The 27887-nt window shown below is 43.5% G+C and overlaps 1 protein-coding gene across 10 annotated transcripts in view; it reads right to left on the reverse strand.

Annotated features, from left to right (window-relative positions):
- The window catches only part of BNC2 (basonuclin 2), a 1455515-nt gene that overhangs the window by 89398 nt on the left and 1338230 nt on the right, over nucleotides 1–27887 (reverse strand). Inside the window, exon 5 of one of the 10 annotated variants that reach the window (XM_033920473.1) lies at nucleotides 10194–10261. The exons of the other annotated variants lie outside the window; for them this stretch is intronic. Within the exon in view, the coding sequence (XP_033776364.1) occupies nucleotides 10198–10261 (64 nt within the window). The 3' untranslated portion in view covers nucleotides 10194–10197. The remainder of the gene's footprint in view (nucleotides 1–10193; nucleotides 10262–27887) is intronic. 10 annotated transcript variants of the gene reach the window in all.

Raw genomic sequence — 27887 nt, forward strand, 5'->3', positions numbered from 1 at the left:
CTTATAGTTTCAAGACCTTGTAAACCACTTTGCGATATACCACTTTTAAATGCAAAGCGGTTTACAATTATACAGAAGTAAAAATTTACAGATTCAGATGAACAGTACAGACATAACATGCTACATAAAGGTAAATGGGAAGGACACATTGCATAAAAAGAAAGGGGAAAAGGAAAAAGGAAAAGGAAAAAGGGAGTCTTTAATATTAGGCCTATTGTCTGAGTCTCATGAATGGAAGGAACTAGGAATAGAAATGTTTTAAGACTAGATTTAAATTTGCTCAGGTGACCCACAAACCAAAGCAAAACTTGTACTGCCTATCTGGAGTTGCAGGAAATGGAGCTTTAGGCTTATGTGGATTGGAATTTGGTTGCATTTTAACTGGTGTTACCTCACTGTCAGGATGCAAAATATCATCATCATCTTTCATATCAAGCAGCAGCATGGGGCAAAGATTTAGATCGATTGCTCCTTTTCACTGAAATTTATGGGGAATTTAGAAAACATCTAAAAACACATTTATTTATTTTTTTTTTTTTAAGTTCAAAATATTTTTATTGATTTCATAGATATAAAATAAACAACAAAAGGCTTCCGAGAAAGCCCAACAAGAGAAACGAAGTGACAGCTCCTTTCAAGTACATCATATCATTTTGGGCTCCTTTTACGAAGGTGCGCTAGGGTTTTTAGCACACACACAAAATTACCACGCGCTATTGCGCGCGTTAAGGCCCTAGCGCACCTTTGTAAAAGGAGCCCTTTATATTATGTAATTATTAGATTTTAGGGATTTTAGCTATAGGTTTTTACTCTCTAATTTTCTTTGCTTTTATTGTATTTCAAATGTATTTTAAATTGTGTAAACTGCATAGAACTTCACGGCTTTGCAGTATATAAATAAACTGTTGTTATTATTATTATTATTATTAGTCTTACACTTTTAAAAGACCAGCAAATAATATTCACCCCTGTAGCAAAGAAAAATTGAACATAAAAGTATTGTTTCTTTGAATATATCCCTTCCCTGTTTCTCTTTCTAAAGTCCTTAGTCCAGATGGCACGGCAGAATCACATACGTTTTCTTGGGCCAGGAGGACTAGAGTTTCATTCAACTAGCAGGAAGGATTACCAGACCCCTAGACCCGCCCCATTCTGCCCCAGTCCCACCCCCAATCCTGCTTTAGTCCTGCCCCCCGCTGCCTGCTCTCACTGGGTAGGAGGGCATCCGCTCATACACAGATGCCCTCCTGCCCGACCCAATTTCGAGGAAGCTTTTCAAAACCCACACAAAGTGCCAGGTTTTGAAAAGCCGTCTGGACCCCCGGACATGTCCTCAAAAAGAAGGACATGTCCGGGGAAATCTGGACTTCTGGTAACCCTAGTGCAGTGGTCTCAAACTCAAACCCTTTACAGGGCCACATTTTGGATTTGTAGGTACTTGGAGGGCCTCAGAAAAAATAGTTAATGTCTTATTAAAGAAATGACAATTTTGCATGAGGTAAAACTCTTTATAGTTCATAAATCTTTCCTTTTGGCTAAGTCTTAATAATAATATTGTCATTTATAGCTAAAGAGACACATGATCAAGAAACTGTTTTATTTTACTTTTGTGATTATGCTAAACGTACCGAGGGCCTCAAAATAGTACCTGGCGGGCCGCATGTGGTCCCCGGGCCGCCAGTTTGAGACCACTGTCCTAGTGAGTCACTGTTGCAGTGACAGTCGCCATTCTTCTCTAATCCAAGACCGAGTGTAGTGCCTGTCTAGAATGACAGGCCTCAGGCCCTTAAATTGTTCTTTTCAGTGGCCTTTAGTTGCTCCTTGCATGTTCCCTATCCTTTTGAGCAATTGTGTTTGGAAGAAAGTTGTACCTTAAGGGGGGGATAATTCTACAATGCAAGCGTTATCATTTACACACCCATGCAATGCAAGCATTATCATTTACACACCCATGTGCATAAATCATTAGAATAATGGCACATATCTGCATAAATGCCAAAATTCCACCTAAGGGCTCCTTTTACTAAGCTGCGATAGTGTTTTTAGGGCGCGCAGAATTTTAGCACGCGCTATGCGGCTAGAACTAACGCCAGCTCAATGCTGGCATTAGCGTCTAGCGCGCGGAGAAATTTAGCATGCGCCAAAACCGCTATTGCAGCTTACTAAAAGGAGCCCTAAGTGTGCTATTCTGTAAGTATTTTGCCTGGTGTATATTTTACCAATTGGTGGATTCTGAGCAAGTCTCACATTTATGAGCATAACTTATAGAATACTATAAGTTAAATGCATATATCTATGTTATAACTTCAGCAGGGACTAGATTACTAAGAGTCAGAAAAAGCACTGAACTATAAGAAAAAACAGACTGACTCAATAATATACACAGCCTAAGAGGAGGGCTCGCTATACAAAAACTTAGCTCAGAGAAATAAAACTCTGAAGAGGGAGAGGTTACCCCCTCTTGGGAAAAGAGTTTGTCTTCCAATCATTGCTTAATCAATGTTAAAAGCGAGACCAGCTCAAAGGTGTAAAAGTGTAAAAGTGTATCAACTACGTTTGTAACACTTGATTACTGTATGCAAATAGGTCAAAAGAAACTTTCTTGCAATTCAGGTTGCCACTAATACTTTCAACTTAGCTTAAGAGCTTGACTTGATTCAAATAGCAAAAGCTATGTGGGGTCCCGACGCGGCCCCGTTTCGGTGTCTGCTTCAGGAGACCCCGCCAGAAAAAGGAACTTGATTTTGAAGACAGGTAATAACCATAGCACTGCTCAAAAAATTGTGCAAAATGTAGAAAAGTATTTCATGCTAACCTCTCCCTCTTCAGAGTTTTATTTCTCTGAGCTAAGTTTTTGTATAGCGAGCCCTCCTCTTAGGCTGTGTATATTATTGAGTCAGTCTGTTTTTTCTTATAATAAAATGCATATATCTGGCATTTAGGCACATATTTTTGCCATTGTACCAATATTCTGTAAGGGAAAGTAGACTCTTACACGATGCCCTCTAGGTTCCTATTCATAGGTGAGCAGTTATAGTTACTTCTTATGTCGTACACACAAAGGCATCTCCATTCAAATAATGAGATAAATATTATTTGTGACATTAACAGCTAATATGGACCAACAGAATGCAGCGTTCCGAATGGAATCTGCGACTCTTAACTTAGTTTCTTCCCAAAGTGCAAAGGAAATCCAACAAGAAGCATAAAAACTGTTAAAATCTTGCTCTTGAGTCTTGAATCATTGTATTGTTAACCATTATTTGCCATGCAGAACCTTTGAAACACAGCACCGTGCACAGACAGCAGTGTTATATTTTAAAGAAGACTTGGGTGCAAATACTTAGGCGGCCAGTGACTCACTTGTTTGCGAAGGGTGGACTAGACTCGGACTGAGGGAGGAAGAAGCACAGGGACAGGGGTTGGTAGTCAGCCCTGAGCTGCACAAAATTTATCTTTTCTTCCCCTCCCCCCAAACCCTCAGAATCTCCTATATTTTCTTCTCTGTGCCCAAAAGTGTAGGCTAACTGCTTAGATCAGCGGTGCACCAAAACATTTGCTGCTGCTATGTGTTTAAGGAACAAATTAAGCACATGTTATTTAAATAATGAAAGGGGATAATGAGCTTCTTGCCCATTGTTGCCACCTCATACTCTGTCTGCATACAGGTCAGAATGTGAAGCAGAGTTAAGTGGGCCCCAGCCTGACATGGCAAGCATAGGTGTCACTGTGGGGTAGCACAGGATGACACATTGCACCCCAGAAAAAATGACTTACCTCATCAGGTAGTTTGGAGTGGCATGGGGGAAGCAAAAGTACAGGATACCCCACTCCCTGTCTGGTCTCTTCCACCTGTGCAAGATCCAGCATCTCTCTCTTTCCGGCAATGAGAAGGCTTCCAGGACCGGCTGGAGGCAGGCCATTTTTTGATCTTTAACACTTGCACACAGGAAGGTTAGAGGACCGTCAGGGTGAGAGGGAAGGGGGAGAGAGATGTCTGGAGGGCATCACTGCGTCACATCCACGCATGTGCAGATGCCCTCCCGACACGGCCCCGAGCGCAACGCTTTTCAAAACCCGGACAAAGTACCAAGTTTTGAAAAGCCATCCAGACACTTGGACAGTCCTCTAAAAAAAGGACATGTCCGAGTAAATCCGGATGTCTAGTAACCCTATTCAAATGCTTGAGGGTCACAAAAGAGAACACCCACCTCTTACTGCGCAAAACTTTCCAGGAAGTCTGTTATATGTGTGTATTTCCCACGCCTATGATCAGGACACAGCTGTTAGGCGTGGGACACACACTCACATCATAGAAGCACAATAGCTGTGTCCATATCAGGCGGCTAAAAAAAACAACAAAAAAAACGCTTTTAAAAACTGCCCGTGAGCTCCTATGATCTGGAGCTGAGCTGGGCCTGCGCAGAAAAGCTGTGCCTACCAATTTGCTCTTCTGCGCAAGTGCCATGCAAGTTCCTCCCACTTTTACTGCGCTACTCAGCACAAAGGGACAAATTCAATAAAAGGTGTCCCGACTGCAGGTGGAGATAGGAGTCCTACCGCTTTCTAACCAGCCAATCGGGACGCATGTTTTCTAAAAAAACAAAAAACAAAAAGACAACCTGAAGCAGGCCGCCTACACTCTAGGCGTTTGTCTCAGGGAAGCGTCTAGGGATGCTTAAGCTCGCCCAAGGCTGGGCATGGTTTCACCTGGAAGTGGCCTTAGGCGAGCTTAAATGGATCTATGAATCTCCCTAGGGCTGCGATAGGCGCCTGAAATGTAGGCCAGCAAAATGCTAGCCTACATTCCAAATAGACATGACTGCTAAACTGATCACGAAAAGGAAATCTCCCTGCCACGATCAGCTGAGCGGCCGCAGGTAGGGAATCCCACTGCAGGTTGGCTGGCAGGAGGGATGCCCACTCCCTCCCGCCGCCACCCTGAACCTCCCCCATTCTGTCTGCGGCAGGAAGGATGCCCACTCTTGACTCTAGGGCTGAAAAGCAGAGAAGGGAAATTGGTTCTGCTATTCAGGTGAGACAAATGACAGATGCAGTGGCCAAGTGATTCACTATGAAGCAATATTGGTTCTAGCATGCCCTCAGAAAAGTTGCAAAATGATTATGGAAAGAGATTGCTTAGTCAGTTTAGTTCTCTGTGGAAGGTCAATAAATGTCACCTTTTAGGAGATTAGTAGCCCGCCAGGATAAGGTGTGCTTTAAAAATATACAGTGGTGCCTCACACAACGAACTTAATTCGTTCCAGGAGCAAGTTTGTTATGCGAAAAGTTCGTTATGTGAAACGCGTTTTCCCATAACAATACATGTTAAAAAAAATAATTCGTTCTGTAGCATAAAATATGCTAAGATGACATAAAATAAGATAAATTTTTTGTTATTATTTTTATTTAGATACATCTAAAAACATAATTTTTTTTTAAACAAACACACATTTTTTAAATTTTAAGACAGACTAAGTAGAGTCTACCGAATCTTGCACATCTTCATCCATTTTCTGCTTTTTGGCCGATGGTTTCAAACAGTATATAAAAAATATTGAGTTTATCTTAAAAGGACGACTGTATACAGTGAGAGAGGGCAGAGTCTCAGCGGCAAAAACTGGGACTTAACTTTTCTTTTTTTTTTTTTTCTAGCATCGGGGAAGCGGCGAGAGTAGCTCCGCCCCCCCCCCAACGCATCAGCAGTAGGCGCCGGGCCCCTCCATAAAAGGAGGCGAGCCGACGGTCCGCCACTGCACAGGGAGCCAGGCGAAGGGCTGTGAGAGAGGGCAGTTAAGCGCAGTGAGTAATGCAGTGAGTAACGCAGCTCGGGCGACTTCGTTGTGTGAAACGAAGTTCGTTGTATGAATCAAGACATGAAGTTCGTTGTGTGCAGCGTTCGCTGTGCGAGGCGTTCGTTATGCGAGGCACCACTGTATTTTATTCTGGGCTAATAAAATCTGTTCCATGTACAGCTGTGTGTGGTGTTAATTCTGTTAAGAACTGTGGGACTGAGTACTATGAGATCTGAGGTAAGATAGTGGTAAAGGTACTTGGGTGGACCATTCTTAAATCATGAACTTAATTTAATCATAACTGAAAAAAAAAAAATTTCTTATTTTTGAAGTCAAGGCCTTTCTCGAAATGTCAGTAAGACATGTAGATAGAGCATTAACTGAAAAGGTCTTCAAATGTTTATATATATATTCAAACCCACAGACCTCAGAAGAGTCGTGCTGTATGTCTAGTTTCTTCAAAGAGCATACAGACCACTTACGGCATCCATGGTCGTCATAGGTCTCTATAACATTTTTTATTTTTTATTTTGTTTGTTGATTAAAAATCTATAGCGGGAAGCATGAGTCGCTTGATATAAGGGGGATTCCTTGATACAGCCCATTCGGGGCGAAACATAGTCTATGTCGGAGTGCCTACCACCACCCGCGTAGATAAAAGATAAGTACTTTTTGATATGTTAAGTCAAATAACTACTAAAAACTAAAACTAAAAATAACAAAATAAAAAATAAAAAATGTTATAGAGACCTATGACGACCATGGATGCCGTAAGTGGTCTGTATGCTCTTTGAAGAAACTAGACATACAGCACTTCTGAGGTCTGTGGGTTTGAATATATATATATAAACATTTGAAGACCTTTTCAGTTAATGCTCTATCTTTTGATTTCTAAAGAGGTCTAAAACCTTTGAGTCTGATATAATAAATTTGTATTGAGTAAGACATGTAAGCAGAGTAATCTCCAGCTATTCCTTTCAGGAACTCACAACAAGCAAATTGCTTTTTTTCTATTTTTTTATTTTTGGAAGGTACGAGATCCTTAAACACTTTTGTTTTCTCTCCGAGTACATCAAAATGTTAGGGATGCACTTTCTTCTGGCTCTCCCCTAACAGTAGCTGAGAGATAAAGGCCAGAGTTTTCTTGAAAGAGCTCGACTTAACTTCACAAGGGCCCAGTAAGCTAAACTTTGATTCAGCATTTAATCATGTCAATGTGTGGCTTGTGTACAGAACTGTAGATGTTAATGATCTCTAAAGCTTTTGTGCCTTTTTATTGTTTTGTAGTCACTTGAAAGTCAAATGTGATGGAAGCACAGTTTAGTCTGGGAGTGAACCCTGGAATTCCTGAGCCTTGGCCTCTGCTTGGCTTTTTCTTGAGAATTTTCCAGTGTCTGGAGAGGGCAAAGTGGGTCAGAGCCAGTATCTAAGTTCAGGTCTAGACAGATGTCTGTCTGGTTTATTTTCCTTATCAGGATCTCTTGGATCTCTTTAATCAGTTACAGCTTTCCCTCATTACCTGCCAATCTTTGCAGCTTTCAGAACACAGTGTCACTTTTAGGGTCAAGGCGAGTAGTAGCTCAGATTTCACACCTGTGGTAATCCTCCCTCCCCCCCCACCCACCCGAGCCGGCTGCACTTCCAAACTGGAGCAGCTTGCAACATACTGATGACAGCACTGCTTGCCTGAATCCAGTGTGGGAAAACAAAATGATGATGCCATTCGCTGTGCAATCATTTGTTACACTGAGAGCTATCAAGGGGGTAATTGTATAAAGTCATTTTCATATCAAAATGGCCTCTCATGAAATAGTATCCAGTGTACAAGGATGCACTTTGACAAGCTGGTGCAGACTTTCCTGATGGGTGTGTACAGGGGTGGAGCTTGGGCAGAGCTCATAAGTACATCCATACATGATAAAATACAGTAGGATCCCCGTATCTGCTGATTCCGTATTCATGGTTTAAATTATCTGCGGTCTACTGCAGCCCGAGCACCAAGCGCTCTCCCCCTGCCGCGCCCACCTAGCGTACCTCCTCAAATCTTCCCAAGCAGTGAGCGGCATCTGCTGCCTGCTGCTCGCGCTGGCCTCAGCTCTCCCTCTGATGTTACTGCGACCCAGGAAGCGGGACTCTCAGGATGCTGCTCTCTGCCAACTTCTAGTGTTCTTGCTGTTCAGAAAGCCCTTCAGAATGCTGTTCGGTATTTTCCAGTTTCACGTAACCACGTTTGATCTTGCCATGTATTATCTGCAGATACGGAGGCACTACTGTATGCAAATTTACACACAGAGGCACCTATTTGCCTTTATAAAATAGCATGTAAGTACTGTGTTTCCCCCAAAATAAGACCTATCCCGAAAATAAGCCCTAGCATGATTTTTAAAGATGCTCCTAATATAAGCCCTACCCCAAAAATAAGCCCTAGTTAAGATCAAGCCCCGAAGCCCCCACCCCCACCCCCCGAATGTCCCTGACACTCCCCGACTCCATCCCTGACACTAGTGCTGCCCAATTCGCTGAAAAAATTGGACTCGGGAATTCAGCAACCCCCACCTCGGTGAGACCTGACATACCTTCGGCTTCGAGGCCTCCTAAAGCAGCAGCGGTGGCAGTGCTCTGGATGGACTGCTTCATGGCCTTCCTCGACGGTGCCTTCCCTTTGCTGCATCACTGATGACATCATCAGTAATGCGGCAGAGGGAAGGCCCCGGCGGGGCAGGCCGTGAAGCAACCCGTTCAAAGTGCTGCTGTCGCTGCTGTTGTTGGAGGCCTCAGAGGTATGGTATGTCAGTCTCAGTGTGGGATGGTCGGTGGGGTTCTGTGGTACAGGGGGATAGGAGGGAGGGATAGAAAGATGCTGCACAAGGGGATGGGTGAGAGGGAAGGAAAGATGCAGCACATTGGGGGGGGGGGGAGAAAAGAAAGAGGAGTAATTGAGGTTGAGGAGAGGAAGGGAGAGATGATTGTTGTACATGAAAAAAAATAAGACATCCCCCCAAAATAAGCCCTAATGCATTTTTAGGAGCCAAAATTAATATAAGACCCGGTCTTATTTGGGGAAAACATGGGTAGGTGCCTACTTGCCCTCTTAAACCAGCCGCCAGTTATAAAATTACCCTTAAACTTCCTGAACAAGCATGAAAAAATTCATTTCTTTTTCTCTTTCAAGTGCCAGAAACAGGCGAACCTGCGGTCTTGTCCCCCTTCCTTACCATTGCAGCACTACTGCCTTGAGTAAGCGCTCCTCAGAGCTGGGGAAGAGAAGTGCTGCTGGGGACAACAAGATACCAGGTGGATCTGATGCCTCTTATAGCTTACAAATACAGAGCATTGCGTTGTATTCACCAAGGACACCATGAGAGGCCACTGATGCTCTTCCGAGGGCTCCTGAGTTGATGAACAGAACAACCTGACCCTAAAAGAAAGCCTACCAAGTTTATCTGGTACATTGCTACAGCCTCATGAGAAGTTGCATTCTATAAGATTAAATCACTGATGATGCATACGATGGATAAAGTCTGTATTTAAAACAACTATAGGGCCTGATATTCAGCCAGCGATGATCAGGGTTTTGCTGTCAACCACCAGCATTATTCATGGAAATTCAATGCTGGACCATGTCTGGGCTCTGGCATTGAAGATCTGGGTATACAGGGCCAGCGAAACATAGCTGGTTAATTTCAATATTCAGCACTTAACCAGTTATGGTGACCTGCATAAAGATAGGACTGACTTTTATATGGCTACTACCTTGGCTCTTAAGTGCTAAATATGGGTATTTATTTGGCCAAGTGCTGACTCTGCTCCCAGAATGCTGCCAAAATAGTCGTTTTCATGTTGGGCACTTAACCGAATATTTTCAGCGGCACCTTCTGGTTAAGTGCAGCTGAAAATGCCTGGTTAGCCCCAGACATGCAATTTAAAAGGCTCGGAGAGTCTCCTGGCTGTTTAAATCATGTTGAATAGCAGAGCAATATTGACTTTTCAGTACAAAACAAGGGAGAGACAATGGCAATAATAATAATCTCTCTCAAATATTATAGTCATCCAAAATATCCCCCAGCACTGTTTAAAAACCAAAACAGAAAAGATGACGCATGATCAGAAATGGAGAAAAGACCTCAGTGTTTTGGTTTTTAAACAGTGCTGGGGGATATTTTGGATGACTATAATATTTGAGTGAGTTTTGGGGCATCCTTACTTGCTTTTGTTTTGTTTTAATAATAATAATATGTCATAATTGGAAATGTAAAAGTCTCACTTTACCTCTTGGCTAGCAATTGTACATAAAAAAAGGCAAGGAAGCAAGTTTCACATAACAACAAAAATCAGCAAACAACAGACGGTGCATAGCATGTCAGTAGCATTCGGGAATCTTGAAGAAAGCATATTTACCCATTTACATTCCCAATTTTCCCTGTGCCCCAATTGCTCCTTCATCCTCTTGGTGCAATCCGGACGTTCTGCATTAAAAACAAACAAGAGACAAACCAAACCCATAACGCTGGAATCATTACCTGGGTCTGGAAAGTGCTATAGTTCCTACATCACTAGCTGTAACTTTCTGCTATGCCCTGCCACACTGTAAAGACACCATCATTTTGCCAAACAGCAACAGCTCTATAAACCACAGACCCTTTTGCATCAGAAAATTAGCAGCTTACAGATAAGGCGGCAGGCTATCAAACAAAATAATGAAATGATGTGGTTTTAAGTGATAAGAAATCATTTAAGCAGCAAAAAGTAATCTGCTCTTAGGACCTGGACTTCTTTAACAAATCAGGAAATATTAAGTGTGCCTGAACACAAACGGAGGGTGGGGGGGGGGGAGGGGAAGCAAAATGTAGTTCAGCACTCATTCAGTAAAAACAAATATAGCAAAACACAAAAGGGGAGGTTAAGAAAGACAGGAATTAAAAAAAAGGACGGACAACTTCCTGCAAATGAAAGCTCTGAAGCCCAGTGATTTAAATGCTTTTCAATATGAGACAAATCACTCACGCAGGTCACGCAGACAGCTCCCTCTGCACTCAAATTATTCACTTGAAGATAAGCCCCGACCATACTCTTCAGGGGTTTAACTAATTTACTGCATAGATACAGCATGTCTCTTGTAATAACAGGTAGGATGGGTTGGGGGGGGTCGACCATTTATCAGAATTAGACTTCTTTGCTCAATTCGCAGGGAATTATGCTGCCTGCGCCGCTCCCCTTCCTCCAGGACTTTTATCCCCTTATGGCCCCCCCCTCCCCCGATGCAGGAGGCAAGCAAAATCGACAGGGTCGTTCCTGTCAACGGGAGCGATTCTCTCAAGAAGCCATTTCACTCGGCAGAGGGAGGCCGTGCGCTAATGCGCTCGTTCCGGCCACGTTAATCATCTTCGAAACCCCCCTCCTAACTTGGACGGGAATGAAACCAACCCAAATCTGTTTACTAAATGAATTGCAACCTGCTAATAAGGGAGAGTGACACGTACAGAATAAAACCAAACAGATGGCTTTCTCGACTGCGCCACACAACTTTATAAATGCTGTAACTCCGAAGAGGTTATTGGTCGGCTGGCAGAGGCCGAGATGCCTTTTGAATGCTAAGCAAAGCGCGGGAGTTAGAAGATGGTTTGTCACTGCCGAGGAATGCATAAGAAAAAAAAAACAAAAAACGTCAATGCTCTCCGATGAACAGGCAGGATGCTTAAAACCACCGGTATTTTGTATTTTTTTTTTTTTCAACTCAGCTGTGTGCATGTTGGGGTGTCCAGACTGAATACTGAATTGATACCTGTCAGCAAGGTATCTGAAGGGCGCTCAGCTCATTTAGCTTTTTTGAGCTAGGCCCTGGCAGTTCTAAGATCTGTGAAAGCAGTGATTATCCAATCTATACCTGTTCAGCTGTTAAGCGGGATGGACCTAACTGCAGAGAAAATCACACATGATTACTCTTTAAACAACTCCGGCACATACACAGTACCTAAACACATCAGGCCTCACGGTGCACTCAAAATTTATTACCATTGTTGTCTAAAAAAAATAAATAAAAGGCTTTACTGAGGTATCTACTAGAGCCATTTCTGCCCGATATGTTTTTACGGTAACACTTCCATCTGCACTCGCTGCTGAAAATATAGTGGCCAGGTAATAGCCCCGGGACAAGCGGCATCTCAGCTCAGACCACAGTGGTCTTTATCCACCCTCATTTACTATGTTACACCCTGACTGGCTGGGTATGCTTAAAAAGGAAAGCTTTTATCGCCGGGAAGAAAATCCTCCCAGTGTTAATAACCAGGTTCAGAAAGGTGCAGAAAAAAACAGCCCATGTAACTCTGCCCGCTATGGTTTTCAGCTCTCTATATTTATAGAGAAGATGCGGTATATAAGCTTAAGGTTTAGTTTGAATAATTTTAATTGGATTGTGCACACTCAAAAAAAATGCAAGGCCTGTCCTCAGTACCTATCACCTTTAAGAGGTAACATCCTGCTCCAGTGGCATAGGCAGTCAAATTTGGGTGGGCCTGAGCCCAAAGTGAACATTTCTCTTTCCCTCCCTCCCCCCCCTAGCCCATGCAGCCTCTTTCTCTTTTACCCTCCCTCCCACCCCACTACCAAGCGTGCCATAGAGCTCTGCCTGCCCCACACCTCTGAAGCTATGACTGCAGCAGATGGCGAGTCGCCCTTCCATGGAGGCAGTGCGTTGGGCTGCACGGAGTTGCGGTGCTGCTGCGAGTGGAACTGTCACTGCAGCCTGCCCAGACGCAGTGCCTGAGCTGCTGCATCAAGCTCTTCCTTAGTCTGCGTTGCACAGGCAAGGGTCAGGTCATTATCTCCCATGTGCTTGCTGTGCCGCCATGGGAGAGACTGAGCAGGCCTGAGCTGATATTGGCGGGTGGGGGCTCACCCATAGCTACGCCCCTGCCCTGCTGTCCTCCTGAGCAGTGTCAAGTGAGTTGTGTATATTCTGATTTGTGCACTCAGAGGATAACAAGGTGCCAACTAAAAGCACTAATTAAGGCATTATTTTATAAAGAAAGGTAGGTATCTACTTTTCTTTAAAAAATGTTCGCATAACGTCCCCTTTTATCAAGCTGCGTTAGAGGTTTTTAACGCAGGCTGGCGCGGTAAATGCTCTGACAGTCATAGAATTCCTAAGAGCATTGAAGCACTTAACCTCGCCAGCCTGCGAAACCTCTAGTGCAGATCTCATAAAATAGGGGTAAGTGTCTGAAAAAAATGCCTTGATTTAAAATGAGCTCAATTGGACCAAACCTAGGGGTTAGGGTCTAGAGGACATGTCTTCCTTGTGAACTTCTTCAGATATGTTTTTCAAGATTTTTTTTTTTTAACTTTTAGGAATATATCCTCTTTTATGTTCCTATTACCAAAGACACACCTACCCACATAATGAGAGAAAACCTATTAGTCAATCTGGACACATGGGGGTGCTAAAGAGAGAGAAAGGCATTAATGATCTCTTTTCTGTTTCCCTGCTGGTTGAATCTGTCAAAAAGGAATTTTTTGTTCATGCAGAACAACTTTAACTTGTCTTTAAGCAAATGCCATGCAAAAACTTTCACCCATATCTCAGAAGCCAGTCAGAGTTGTTGAGGGATGGATATCTGCTCGTCTGATAAGTAGGCTTGGGCTCAGACTCAGTCAGCCTCAAATTTGGAAGTTTTTGAAAAGTAGATTGTCTACTTCTGTTTGATGTGTGTTTAGGGTTACCGGACATGTCCTCTTTTTAAAGGACTGTCCAGGCGCCCAGAAGGATTTCCAAAACCCGGCATTTGTCCAGGTTTTGGAAGTCCAGAGCTCAGGGGTCGTGTCTGGAAGCCTTTGTGCATGCGCGGCCGTCACCGTGATACAATCACATGCACATCATTCCATCGATGTCCGCACATGCGTGAAGGCTTCCAAATGCGGCCTTCGAGCTCGGGAAGGTTTGTGTGGGGGCGTGGTTGGAGGAAGAATGGGGCCGGAGCTGGAGGTAAAATTGGGCGGGGCCAGGCACCCTCTTTTTTCAAAGAGGAAATCTGGCAACCCTATGTGTGTTCATTGACTAAAAGTCATTTACACATTTGTCACTACCTATTAAACCAGGGGTGTCCAACCTTTTGTCTTCCCTGGGCCACATTGGCTGAAAAAATTTTTCTGGGGCCGCACAAACGCTCAAACACTGCAGCAAGACAGAGGAGGGAGCCGGCAAGACGGTAAACACCCAGAGGCAGCAGAGGAAAACACTGCATCGCCCTCGACCGGGGCTGCACAAAATACTTCACGGGGCCACATGTGGCCCTTGGGCTGCAGGTTGGACACCCCTGTATTAAACATTTCTTTAGCAAAAGTAGCAACTATTATTTGTGTCCTCTTTTTTTTTTTTCTTTGCACATATGGTAACCCTACTAGAGACAGTGCATATGTACGTGCTTGGATGTTAGCAAGTCAGCATGTAAATTCATAGAATTCTGAAATGTTTATTGCAAGCTATATGCTCTAACTTTGCTCACACCCACTATAACAGTATACACTTACCCCCTCATTCTATAATCTTGTGCATCCAACTTAATACTTAAGGCCAGTGACAGGACAATCACACGTCAGACACCAACGCGCCAAAAATCGAGCGCTGACAATTCAGCGCAAGATACAAGCGCGCCGCGGGAAAACTTAGTTTTAAAGAGCTCCGAAGCAGGATGTGAGTGGGGACCCCCTCCCACTTTACTGCATACTGTTCGTGCTGCTGTTGGGGGTGTGTGGGGGATGCAAACTCCCCCCCATTATAGAGAAAACGGAACTTTTCCTGAAAAAAATCAGAAAAAGTTCCGTTTTCTCTATAATTGAGGGTTCCAACCCCTCCAACCCCCCCCCCCCAAAGCAGTGCGAACACTATGCAGTAAAGTGTGGGGGGATCCCCACTCACACCCCGCTTTGGAGCTCTTTAAAACTAAGTTTTCCCGCGGCACGCTGGTGTCTTGCGCTGAAATATCTGTCCTCCATTGTCGGCGCGCTGGTGTCCCGCGCGCGACTGACTATGAACCCTTAGGGCCCAATATTCAGCTGATGGTGACCAGCATTTTGCTGACTGCCACCAGCGTTAAACTCGGAAATTCAATGCTGGGCCATGTCTGGACTCTAGCATTGAATTTCCAGATTTCCAGAGCCAGCTGATACATAGCTGGCTAAGCACGATATTTGGCACTTAGTCGGCTATGTCTTACTGCATAAAGATAGAACTGATTTTTATAGGGTCCTATTTATGCGGTTAACCTGGTCGGTTAAGTGCTGAATATCGGCACATTAACCGGTCAAGTACTGACTCCATGCCTGGAATGCCCCCACAATAGCCAGTTTTCAGTTCAGTGCTAACCAGTTAAATTCAGCAGTGCTAACCGGTTAAGTGCTGCTGATCATTAGTCGTTAGACCCAAACAAATAATTTAACCAGCCAAGAGTTGTTTCTCAATGGATAAATCACTTTGAATAGCGACTCTTAGGGCCTAATTCTCAAAACCGTATTGTAAATTAGGTAGCAATAGGTGCCCTACCATTGCCTAACTTAATTGGTTTAATTGGTGATAAACAGCACGGTAATTGACCATGTCATTTAAAAACCAATGAAAAAGTAATTTAAAAATGGAGGCGCCTTCAGACTCTAACAAAAGAACACCATCCGAGTCCCATCTATAGATGTGCCTACCAGCACCTACATCAAAAGTAGGCATGGTGCGTCCCAGAAGCGAATGTAGCCACCTGTAGATGAGATTCTCATCACACGATAGGTGCTGTAAATGTAGGCCTGTAAATCCCAGGCCTACATTTCCGCTACCTACTTTTGATGTGACTGTGAATCTGCAAATGGTGCCGTAGTATGATTGACAGGTGAACAGCACCACTTTGTAGGCCGCCGCCAATAACGACACCATTTACAGAATCCTTCCCTTAGTGCGCACAATTGCGCAACTGAGTTAGAGAATAACTTAATTGAATTAGATGTTAATTGGCATTAACAACTAATTATTGGCTATAATTAGTGTTCACTGAAGCTAATTAGTACTAATTAGCAGTTACACACATAACTGCCTTTGGCTGGTATTCTAGTACATGTGTTTGCAATTTCCATAGCATGCCACTGCAAGGAGACATGGACATGGGAAGGGCATGGGTGGATCAGATACATGCCTGGTATTTACACGCACATCTTATAGAATACTTGCAGTTAAGCAGAAGCATTTACACCAGTCATTTGGTATATGTGCTCATATCTAAAGCTAGGTATTGTGATAAGCGGTCTATGCCTGCTAGGAGTGTCCCTAGCTCAGATTCTAGGTTAAGTCCTGCCACAGTCCAGAATCTGCCTTTTTCCCCATATTCTGCCACTCTGTCTGAATTTCCTGCTAGGGCCAGTAGAGGGAGTAAGAAAGCAGCAGTGCTGAATTCCCATCCCCCTCTGAGTCACAAGATGAATCTCAGGAAATCCTTTTCACCTGAGGGTTGGGGGCGGGGCAGCAAGCTATTTTCTCTGAAGGCCAGGCTCCTAGAGAGACAGAAGGGAGAGGAACAGCAACAGGGAAGGTCGCAAGGCTCAGGGTTGAGAGCTCCTGATGGCAGACCAGCTCCAGAGGACATGGAGATTACTGAGGCTGAAGGAGAATTGCCTACCAGCTTGAGTGAGGAACCGTTGGCTATGGAATTTGAAACAAGCCCTGAAGCCAGTGTTGAAATGACTCCTGATTATACTCCCATGGAAGTTTGCACCACAAAAGCAAGTACTATTTGAATTTTGCTGGAGTTTGTTTTGGACTTTTCTTTGGATTGTGCTGTCTGAATTAATCTTACTCAAGTTAAAGAGTGGATTGGAAAATGCTAAGTTAAGCAAGGACTTTTCTTTTGGAAGTTTTCTTCCTTGAAAGTTAAATAATGTTTTTTTTTTCTTTTTGAAATTGAAGCATGCTTGCTGTGCTGAGACAGTGGGGTAAGCCCCGTGTTACGTGGTGGGATAGCGGGCCTAAGTTTGGGCAAAAATAAGACCACACGGAGCACACTGTCCTTCTTGCCTCAAGCGGCTGAAGAAGCCAGTACTTTTGTATTGTCTGGTGATTTTGATTTTTTGGAGAAAAAGTGTTTTACTTTCCTGCTTTGATTAGGAACTCTACTTGGACTATAATTGGAATGAGAGTTTGTTTAAGTTTGATTTTTTTTGAGTTTCTTAACCAGAGACTTCTTTTTGGAACTTTGTGCTTGATGCTATGAAAGTTTTGTAATCCTGACAAGCAACTTATTGTTTTTCTTCATTTTGAACAATTAAATACAAACCTGTATTATTGTTTGAAGGCTGTCCTTTTTCTGAAACGTAAAAAAATAAACTATCCTTGTGAGACATGAAGCAACTCACAAGAGTTTAATTGTGGCCAACATTCCCAGGCCCTCTGCCTGGAGCATGCGGGTTACAGTATTTAATAGCAGACTTACACTAGTAGTCTATGATGGCAATTAGATGCAACATCCCAGCATCTAACATAGGAACATAAGACTAGCCTTATTGGGTCAGACCGATGGTCCATCAAGTAGCACGTTCTCATGGTGGCCAATCCAGATCCCTAGTACCTGGCCAACACCCAAGGAGTAGCAATATTCCATGCTACCGATCCAGGGCAAGCAAAGGCTTCCCCTATGTCTTAATAACAGACTATGGACTTTTCCTCCAGGAAATTGTCCAAACACTTCTTAAAACCAGCTACGCTATCTGCTTTCACCACAACCTCTGGCAACGGGTTCCAGAGCTTAACTATTCTCCGAGTGAAAAAATATTTCCTCCTATTGGTTTTAAAATAACTATAGAGAATTACTGCATCTCTCCCCTGCAAACAAGGTACATATCTTCACGTTGATCAGATTGTATGTGGTCATTTATGTCTGTTTAAGACTAAGACCCTTTTTGAAAGCCGTGGTTGCAATGCTGCTGCGGTAAATGCACTGAAGCTCATAGACAGTGGCGTAGTGAGGGTGAGAGGTGCCCGGGCAGTGGTGCCCCCACCAATCTCCACCCCCCCTCTCCTTCCCTGATCCCGCCTGCCGTGTGTGCCCCCCTGATCATTTCCCAATCCTGAATGCTATATGCACACCCTTCCCTTCCCCCTGTGATATCCGGAAGTGATGGCAGCGGGAGAGCCGACGGGGTCGCAAAGAGCACGTTGTTGACCACAGTGAACAACAAATTCAACTAGAGGTATGGGGAAGAGAAGGGGGGACATGTGGAGGCGAGGAATGGGAAGAGGTGGGGGCAGAGAGGAGGAGGGATGCCCCCTCACCCCCCCTTACTACGCCACTGGCCATAGATACTGAATTGTAAAAGGGGCCCTACAATAGCAACATTTATGGGGTCATTTTATAAGATTGTTTTCAGATGTATGCTACATAGATGTATAAATGGATTGGTATAAAAATTCTGAGCAGTGTAACATTAATAGTGAATTTTTCAAACACTTTTCTGCTAAATGATTTTTTTTTTTATGACCCAAGTCAGCTTACATTTTCTTTTGGTAATAAATTTCCAGTTTCCTTTAGGATAGAATCTTCTAAGTGAGTACGAGATTTGTGACAGATTTTTGGGGGCATTTACTAGATGTAGCAATAAGACTTTTTTCTTTGTGGTTTCTTAAAAATTTTGTCTCTCAATAATTGTCTGTTGGATCTCCTAACTAGGGCATTAACCTGTAACCCATTCTGAGCTCTTTGGGGGAAATGGGATAGAAAATAAATTAAATAAATAAATAAATAGTATAAGAGGATTTTTTTTTTTTTTTAGTGTATCTAGATTATACTAATTTTGGTTTGCAAGTATAAATTGCTCGTTATTATTTAATAGTTCTAGAATTAAAAGAAAGTGGGTTTTAAAAAAAATAATAAAAGTACGCACGTTGATACAATGGCACGTAGAGCTAGATGCACTAAACTTGGTCACTAAGACTGCGTGAGTCGCGATTTTTTGACCAATTGTGGAACAGCGATTGATGTTCAAATAAGTTTCCATGTAAATTATTTGCATGGAGGTTCACCGTAAGGCTGAGAGGGACTTCGGCACATGTGCAGAGCCAGTGTGGGGAAGCCCCACAGCAGCCTCCTACCACTCAGCGGTTGGGGCTTTTTTCTTTTCTTTTTAATGGCACAGATGATGTGCGTGTGTTACACATGCACAATATCTGCCCCATAAAAAAAAAAAAAGCTCTCTCCCCCCGACAAACGACTCGTGGTATAAAATAAAATCAGCAGGAGAGATGCCTACTCCCTCCTGTCACTTCAAACCTACCCCACACTGACCCTCCCTGCAAGGACCCCCCTGGGCTTGGCCCTCTGCTTCCCCAGAAAAAAACAAAAAAAACTCTGTGGAGTGACAATGTTCCTAAATGGACTTTATTTTAAAGAGTCAAAGTTCCAAAGGAAACACCAAAATAATCCACATAAAATAATTTCATCCACATAAAAATAGGTTATCCACATAAAAGCCTTAAAGGACCTAGTCTGCTAGGGATACAGGACCCAACACAGTCCGCGTTTCGACAAAAAGTCTTCCCACGTATAGGACCCCCAGGGACCCCCGAAGAAGACTTTTTGTCGAAACGCGGACCGTGTTGGGTCCTGTATCCCTAGCAGACTAGGTCTTTTATGTGGATAACCTATTTTTATGTGGATGAAATTATTTTATGTGGATTATTTTGGTGTACCTTTGGAACTTTGACTCTTTAAAATAAAGTCCATTTAGGAACATTGTCACTCCACAGAGTTTTTTTTGTTTTTTTCTGGGGAAGCGGAGGGCCAAGCCCAGGGGGCTCTTTCAAATAAAGTCCATTTAGGAACATCGTCACTCCAGTGTTGGGTTTTTTTTTGTTTTCTCTGGATTTTCTTCTCTGTGGATATCTTGGGGTCAATTCTTTTTGTTTTTTGCCTCTGCTTCTCCACCCACACTGACCCCCCCCCCTTTCACCATGCCCCTCTCTCAGGGGACAGGCCTTAGGCATCTGAGCCAATCAGGGCCTTAGGCCCCTCCACATGCATCCCAGAATGCACTAGGAAGGGGAAGGCCCACCATTTTGGAGTGGCAAGCTTGGAGAGCAGGAGGGACTGGGCATCCCTCCTGCTGTCATCTATTTTTAAGGTACGGGGGAGGGCATCTGGTGGCAGAAGGGAGTGGACATCCCTCCTGCCTATTTTTGAGGAAGGAGAGGGGAGGGGGTGGTTTGGAGGGTCACGGTGACAGGAGGGAGTGGGCATTCCTCCTGCCGAATTTTTGATACTGAGGTTATTCATCGGGTGGGGGGGGATATCATCAACACGGCATGGCATTTTTTTTTATGGGCACATCTTTTCCCATAGAAAAGAAAAAAGAAAAATTCCAGGCAGACCTGTCAGTAATACACCTGTCGGGGATTCCGGGCCGGTCCTACCAACCTGATTCTGGCATACAAGTATAGGCCACCGATCGGATGACTGGTTTTAATATTAATGACTTCATTTGCATGCCAGAATCGGAGAATTTACAACCACACGGAAAACCAATTGTGAGCTGTTTAGAGCATCGGGTCAGCAAATACAATCGGTCACTAAACTAGTCAAACTAGTTTAGTGACGATCGTTAGACGATCGAAGGCTTTAGTGCATCTAGCCCATAGTTTGACGGCAGCGTGTACAGGGTTGGGGTTTGGGCAGAATGTGTCCAGAGTTCACAAGTGCATGTGTAGACTAAAACATACACTCTTGTACACACTTGCACAATCTTGGTGTAATTTCAGCCACTTCTACAAACATCTGATAAAGACACAAAGGTGCCTATTTGCTCTCTCATTCAATTATTTTCCATTGCTCTTATGGTACCAGTAAAGTAGACTCAAAGCTGCTGGAATCCTTTAATGCCTGCAGGTGTTGAATTTCATGTGTGACAATCCATCACCCTCTTCCCTGTCAAGGATATGCTCTCTTACTCCCCATTATATTCAACTATACTGGTTACCTGTAGAGGCCAGAATCTTTTTTCAAAGCGAGTTGCCTAGTATTTAATTTTTTCATGGGATAGCCCCAATATATCTTTCATTAATTATACATTTTAATTCTAACTACAAATCCTGTAATTTTTTTAAATTAGTTTTTCCATCTTGTAAGGGCCTTAAGTAAAAAAAAAAAAAAAAAGTTTTTTTCATCATTATTTTCATATCAAGCAGCCAAATTCTGGAATAATCTACCCAGTCAAGTAATTTCCTTGGTAATTTATGTCACTTTTCGTAACAGTATTAAAACCATTTTTAGAAAGTATTTGAAATTGTGTGGTGGCCGTGTTAGTCCATTTTCCAAGGTAATATATAGAAATAAAACAAAGAAAATAAGGTAATACCTTTTTTATTGGACTACTAACTCAATTCATTTTAAGAAAATCTGATCTGAAGAAGAAGGGTTACCTTTGAAAGCTCATAAAATGCATTTAGTCCAATAAAAAAGGTATTACCTTATTTCCTTTGTTTTTTGTTTTATTTCTATATATTACTTTAGAAAGTATGTAACCTCAAAATATAAAATGTATTGTTTCCGATAGCTGAATTGTTTTATGGGTTACAATACTATTTGTTTTGTAATTAATGCAAATTATAATTCCCAGCCATTTGATGGTTCTTAATTTTGTAATCTGTCTCGAACTGTTATTGGTGTAGGCAGAATAAAAACTATGGATAATGTAATGTAATGTAATGCAAAATTTCCTTTAAATAGCAAGAGGAACAGTAGAACTGTTTGCTATCCAAAAACAGTTGTGTGATATGTAACACGAGGGAACAAAGTGACTTGTGTGAATCACCAGAAATGTCTTCAGTTTTTGTCTCAGAATGTCTCCTGCCTTTTGTTTTGATTCGCTAAATCCAAATCATATCTACTTTCTGCTCCATGAAGAGGTTTATTTTAAAGCTCCAAAGGCATAGGTAGTTTTTCAGAGCATTGAGGAATGTTGCCTTAACATGGAACCTGCTTAAATGCCCCAGAATGAGGACGGCTTCTCCTTTCTCCTTTGACTTTTATTATTGCAGAATAATTATATTTCAATCAACACATTCCTCGCTCTCCTTAAGTTCTGTAAAAAGATTAAGGAACTCATGTACTAACCTATATAAATATTTCATTTTTTAATACCCGTTTTTGCAAAATTCAGTCACAGGATAGCAGATAAGCTGGCTCTGCATCCATAGCTACATTTTGTAACAGATTTTTAACATAGAGATTTTGTGCAGTGGCATGCAGTACTCAAGGGTTTTTTACAACCATTATTCAAGCCCTTTGGTTTCATACCTTGTGTCTAGAGACCCACTCCCCTCATCCACCCTTCACCTTAAATCGCCCCAACACTTGATTCACCCTAGAAAGGAACAATTATCACTCACTGCTGCCCCATTGTGGTCCTCTTTGGAAATAACATGTACTGACCCCTAGGGTTTGCACAGCTAGGGCTATACCTGTATTAGGGAAGGAGGTAGATTGATTGAGAGGGCATTAGATATCAGAGTTTTGAGGCCCCCCAAAAGGGCCTTTGATGTGGTTTGTTTATGCCAGTTTCTAGTTGCTTTTCTCACATTCATGCTGGTACCTTTCTAGGGGAATATCAGAGACTTGGGGGGGGGGGGGGCAGCAGGGTGCAGGGTGTGCAAAGGGAAAAGCTCCACATTCTATATTTTTTTCTAAGTGTGGAAAGGGATCAGGGCTTGAAACATGCAGGGCTTTATTGGGGAGAAGGCAGGGAGAGGATTCTAGAAGCTTCTTGATACTAGGAATCAGGGCAATGGAGGGGGTAGGCAATGGTGTAGCAAGGGGGGGCAGTTCGCCCTGGGTGCCATCTTGGTGGGGGAGTCAACCTCCCTCCTCCTTTGCCCTCCCCTAACCATACCTCAGGCTCTTCGCCAGTGCGAGCAGCAGCTCCAATCTCTGACATCACTTCTGGGTCCCGTGCCTAGAAAGTGATGTCAGGAGGAGAGCCGACTCTTGCAAGAGCAGCAGGTTGGAGTTACTGCTCATGCTGGTGAGGAGCTACAAGTACAATGGGAGGGGGGGGGAGGAGTGCCTCTCATTCTTGCTACGCCACTGATGTAGCCAAAGTAGGCAAGTTAAAATTTGTGCTGCTATCTGAAGGGGACAACTGTTTTTCCTTTCAATTCCCAAAACAAAAACTCCAGAAATATATAGTAATGTTTTTTTATCCTTGTTAAACTGGCCCACAAAGATTCACAAAGCAAACCGATTGTATACCGATCGGTTTGCGACCAGATTTCCCTTGGGCCCCATTCACTAACCTCTCCTGTGATCCGCTTCGAATCCGTGCATGCAAATGAGGTGAAACACATGCAAAGTAGGCAGGGACGCGATTCACAACACAAAATTTCACCTCCGACTGGGCCGATCAACTGAAGAAGCGACCGCTGGGGACCAGTCGAAAACATCTTTCCAACTCTGGAAGCCCTGCTCGCCGCCCTCTCCTGCTTGCTCGCCCTGAATCACCACATCGCCACCCAGGTTTTCTCCTGCCCTGACTTCCCCGAATCTCTCCTGCCCTTCCCCGCCCTGCGAGCCCGTGGTTTTAACCCACGGGATTAAAGTGGGTTAAAACCACGGGCTCACAGGGTTAAAAATTAATAATAAAAGTTAAAGTTTAAAAAAAAAAAAAGATTGCGGCTCTGATGGGCATGTGCAGACCATCTACAGATGGTCTGCGCATGCGTGGGGATCGCAGAAAAGCAATCCGTGCCAGCAGATGGGGGGCGTTCCTCATATCACCCCATCTGCATATATTAGTTTCCTGAATTCGTCGGACCTACCCCGGATCGGGCCCAATCGGGCAGGTTGGTGAATTTGGCCCAAAGTCACTTCTCATGCTCATTTCTGTAATGTGTCTGTTTTATTCATTTATGATATTTGTTCTACCACTCTGCACACTGGGAGACTAATTCTATAACATAGGTGCTAATTTATACAAGTGATTACACAAGTAAATATTTAGAATAATGGCATTTACATGTGTGTGTGCTCCTGTGTGTGTAACTGTCAAACCTTTGCATAAGTGCTATTCTTCAAATACTTTTTTGCAAGGGGGTGTTTACACGGGTGGAACTCACACCCGCATACCACTGGATTCTGTATAGGTCACCCACAAATTTGGGGGCAGATCTCAAATATGTGTGCAAAGTAATTACTGAATTAGGTGCTAACACTCGATTATGGGAGTCAATAAGTACTCAATTGGTAGTAATTAGGAGTTAAGCATTGGATCTGCCCTATTCCATGCCATATGCGTTTAAATTTCATAGCACATAACTCAAAAGGGGGCAAGGTCATGGGAGAGGCAGGGGCGTTCCCACAAAATTAAGTGTGAAGCCATAAAATACCTGTATTTGCACTCCTCTAATTGCCATCATTTTGGTGTATTTACGCCAGCCTTTGGCAGACGTAAATGCAAGAGCACAACGCTAAGTGCAAAATTTGTGCTAAGCTAGTAGTACTCTGTAATCTTAGGGTCAGTGTGCATCATTTTGGTGTCTATCTTTGGGTACCATTTACAGAATCTAGCCCAGAACTTACATGATATAAGTTGTGTGCACATCTGCTGGGCCAAATAGGGAAATTTGATAAAGTACCTGAATGTAAAACCACTTAGGATATAAGTGGTATATAAAGAAATAAATCAAATCTGCAATATTAGGTGCTTATACCTAACATTGAAGCCGAGTCTCTTTCATTTGAAAGGAAGCTCTGAAATGAGAGGGAACAGGATGAAGTTAAGAGGTGACAGGCTCAGGAGTAATCTAAGGAAATACATTTTTACAGAAAGGGTGGTAGAAGCGTGGAACAGTCTCCCGGTAGAGGTTGGGGAGACAGAGACTGTTAAGTCTCTGATTAGAATCTACTTTCAGTGGAGAGAGGTTTGTAAGTGATATTTGGGGTCGGTTTTTTTTTTCTTTTAAAGAACTCAAAGATGAAAAGAAAGAGGTATGGTTTATAGAAATACTCACTGCACTCAAGGACAATGCAGGCTGTTAATTTACTCCCGCTTTTACAAAACCATGGAAGCGGTTTTTAGCGCTGCTCCTGATGCTTATAGAGTTCCTGTGAGAGTCGGGAACAGCGCAGAGCATTCAGCGCGCTGGCCTGCGCTAAAAACTGCTTCCATGGTTTTGTAAATGTGTGTGTGTGGGGGGGGAGGGGTGGGGGGGTAAATTAATAGCAATGGGAGAATGCACTCTTTTCGGTAAGCAACCAAGACACACTGTAGGGTAAACTGCAATAATGGCAGCATATGCCTGGGAATCCCTTCCAGTCATAACAGAACGAAGATCCATTAAGAACAACTTTCTTATACTATAATTTTTTTCTTACATTTTTTACAGTGTGTGTGTTGGGGGGGTGAAGAACAATTCTATAACTTGGTAAGTGGCGTAGCATGGGTACAAGGCTGACAAGGGCAGTGGTGCCCCTCCCCCGCTCCTTCCCCAACCCCCCCTGCCGCATGCGCACCCCCTTCCCTTCTCCCTGTACTTCTAGTTATTCATCGCCATGAGAAACAAGAACTTCAACATGCTCCTCGCGACTCTGTCATCTCTCCTGCTGATGTCACTTCCTATACGCGGCACCCGGAAGTGATGTCAGCGGGAGAGATGGTGCGTCACGAGGAGCACCTTAAAGTTGTTGCTTGCGGCGGAGAACAACAAGAAGTACGGGGGAAGGGAAAGGGGCACACGAATGGTGAGGGGAGGAGTGGGAAGAGGCAGGGGGCAGAGAGGAGGAGGATTACTGTCATCCGGGGCGGACCACCCCACCCCTTTGCTACGCCACTGACTTGGTGACTCAATGCCATTTGCCAAACACCTGTTCTATAATAACATCTGTGCGCCAAGATGCCATTATAAAATATTAGCATAAGTCAGCATTGGTGCCACTGGCGTAGCAAGGGGCGGTGGCGCCCCCTTACCCTCTTCTCCGTTCCTCCTGCCCCCCCTGCTGCATACATTCCCTTTCCCCCATATCTGTTTAGCTTACCTAGAGTGAGCAACATCTCCAACTTGCTGCTTGCACTGGCTCTCCCTCTGACATCACTTCCTAGGCGTGGGTCCCGGAAGTGACATGGGCCGATGTGGGCAGCAAGTGGGTGGCTGCTCGCACCAAAGTTAAAAAGGTACCGGGGAAAGGGGGGGAAGGGAAGCGTGTACAACTTGGGGATGAGTAAGAAGGGAGGGCAGAGAGGAGGAGGAGTGCTGGCACCCCAAGCAAGATGGCGGACTACCCCCTCACTCCCCCTTACTATGCCACTGACTCATTTGATGTATGCGACAAATGAGGAATGGGAAAGAGCGGGGGGAGGGGGAATGGAGAGGTGCCAGTGTTTCACCAAGATGGCGCCCAGGACTGCACGCTCACCCCCACCCCCTTTATTATGCCACTAATTGGCACACCTATATTTAGGCATGACCGTTTATGCTAGGTCAATGGCAGGCATAAATGGATGCATTTAGGTGCCGTGCTATGCCTCTCACTGACATGATCCTGTAAGTTACTTGTTTAAGTTAGAAACACTTCCACGCCCCTCGCATGCTCCTCCCACTTGTACACCCTTTGCTCCCTTAAAGAACAGCAGGTCAAGTTTTTATTAATATTTGATAAATCGCTTATTCAGTTAACTAAGCGATGTACATCTTTAAAAAAAAAAAAACAATAGGTTGTGAGAACTAACGGGGTAATACACATCTTATAACTCTAGGACAGACATGAAGTGTGGGGATAGCGAGGGGAAGTTACAATTTTTAGTTCAAGAGAAAGAACAAAAAAAGGGAAAAACAAGAGGGAAGGTAGCAAAATAAAGACTTGACGTTTCATGTGGTAAGTCTCATTATTAGATCTTGAACGCATCTTTAAAAAGATAAGTTTTTAACGTTTTTTTTTAATGAAATTATGTGTTTTTCTTCTCTAACGTACTGTGGCAGTGTGTTCCACAGTTGTGGGGGCCATCACAGAAAACATATCGTGTCTTCTAGTGCCTATAATTTTCAAAGAGGGGACGGTTAAAAGGTTTTGCGACATTGAGCAGAGAGATCGGGAGATGTTGTGAGGGAGCATTCTTGAAATAAATTGAGGTTCGTTAGAGGATAAGGTTTTATATACCAAGAGCAAAATTTTAAAGTTAATCGTACCAATCAAGGTGCCACTGACCAGTGCAAGGCACACATAACTGCACACATCCACTCACGGAACTGGCCTTCACTTTTACAACTGTGACTGTCACAGCTGAAGTAATGCAAATGCCTTGCAGGGTACTGTACAATTCTAACATTCTCTCAACCTTCTTGGTTCTCAACTTTTTGCCCACCCCGTTGGAAAGAGCGAGAAAGGGACCTGCTACCCAATCATCACACAGAAGTAAGGGGCAATGGCCGGCATCCCAGCTTGGGGAGGGGAAGGAGCTCCCGCATAGCTGTCTGAACATGTCTCCTCACTCCTGATCAACAAAGAAAATTCCAACAAAGCACTTTTGCTGGTTTAAAACAGCAGCGAGTTCCTGAGAGTTGCCAGAGTGCTCAGCCTGTTTTTTTTTTTTTTTCTCTTGGGAGAGAGAGAAGAACCCGGCAGCTCAGATATAATTAACCTTCGGCTCTCGACGCAAAAGCGCAGGAGCACTCTGCGGCCTATTAGTGAAGTCAGAACGGCCAATAGACAGGGAGCAAAACCGGTCAAAAAGATAAATAAATAAAAGAAAGGGGCGGAGGGAAGAAAAAGTTGGCTGCTGTCATATTTTGGGGAATTATGATTAATGACACTAATAATGTGGATGATTACTGATATGTGTATCTCCAGCAGTTTATCATACTGCAGTGCCTGCCTACATCCACAATAAACACGCTATCATTTACCTCTTTATTGAAGGCAGAGCTTCTCCGAAGAACACATTCTAATTACTTTGTAATGTTTTATGTCTTAAACATTTCACAGCTCTGGACCTTGCCAACTGCTCCGTGTCTTGCACTGATTAATTACTCAATGTTTAATCAAAATTTAGAACCTAATGCAGTCATTTATGAGGGGCCTCTTC

The sequence above is a fragment of the Geotrypetes seraphini genome, chromosome 1 (genome assembly GCF_902459505.1).
Source record: "Geotrypetes seraphini chromosome 1, aGeoSer1.1, whole genome shotgun sequence".
NCBI classification, from domain to species: domain Eukaryota; kingdom Metazoa; phylum Chordata; class Amphibia; order Gymnophiona; family Dermophiidae; genus Geotrypetes; species Geotrypetes seraphini.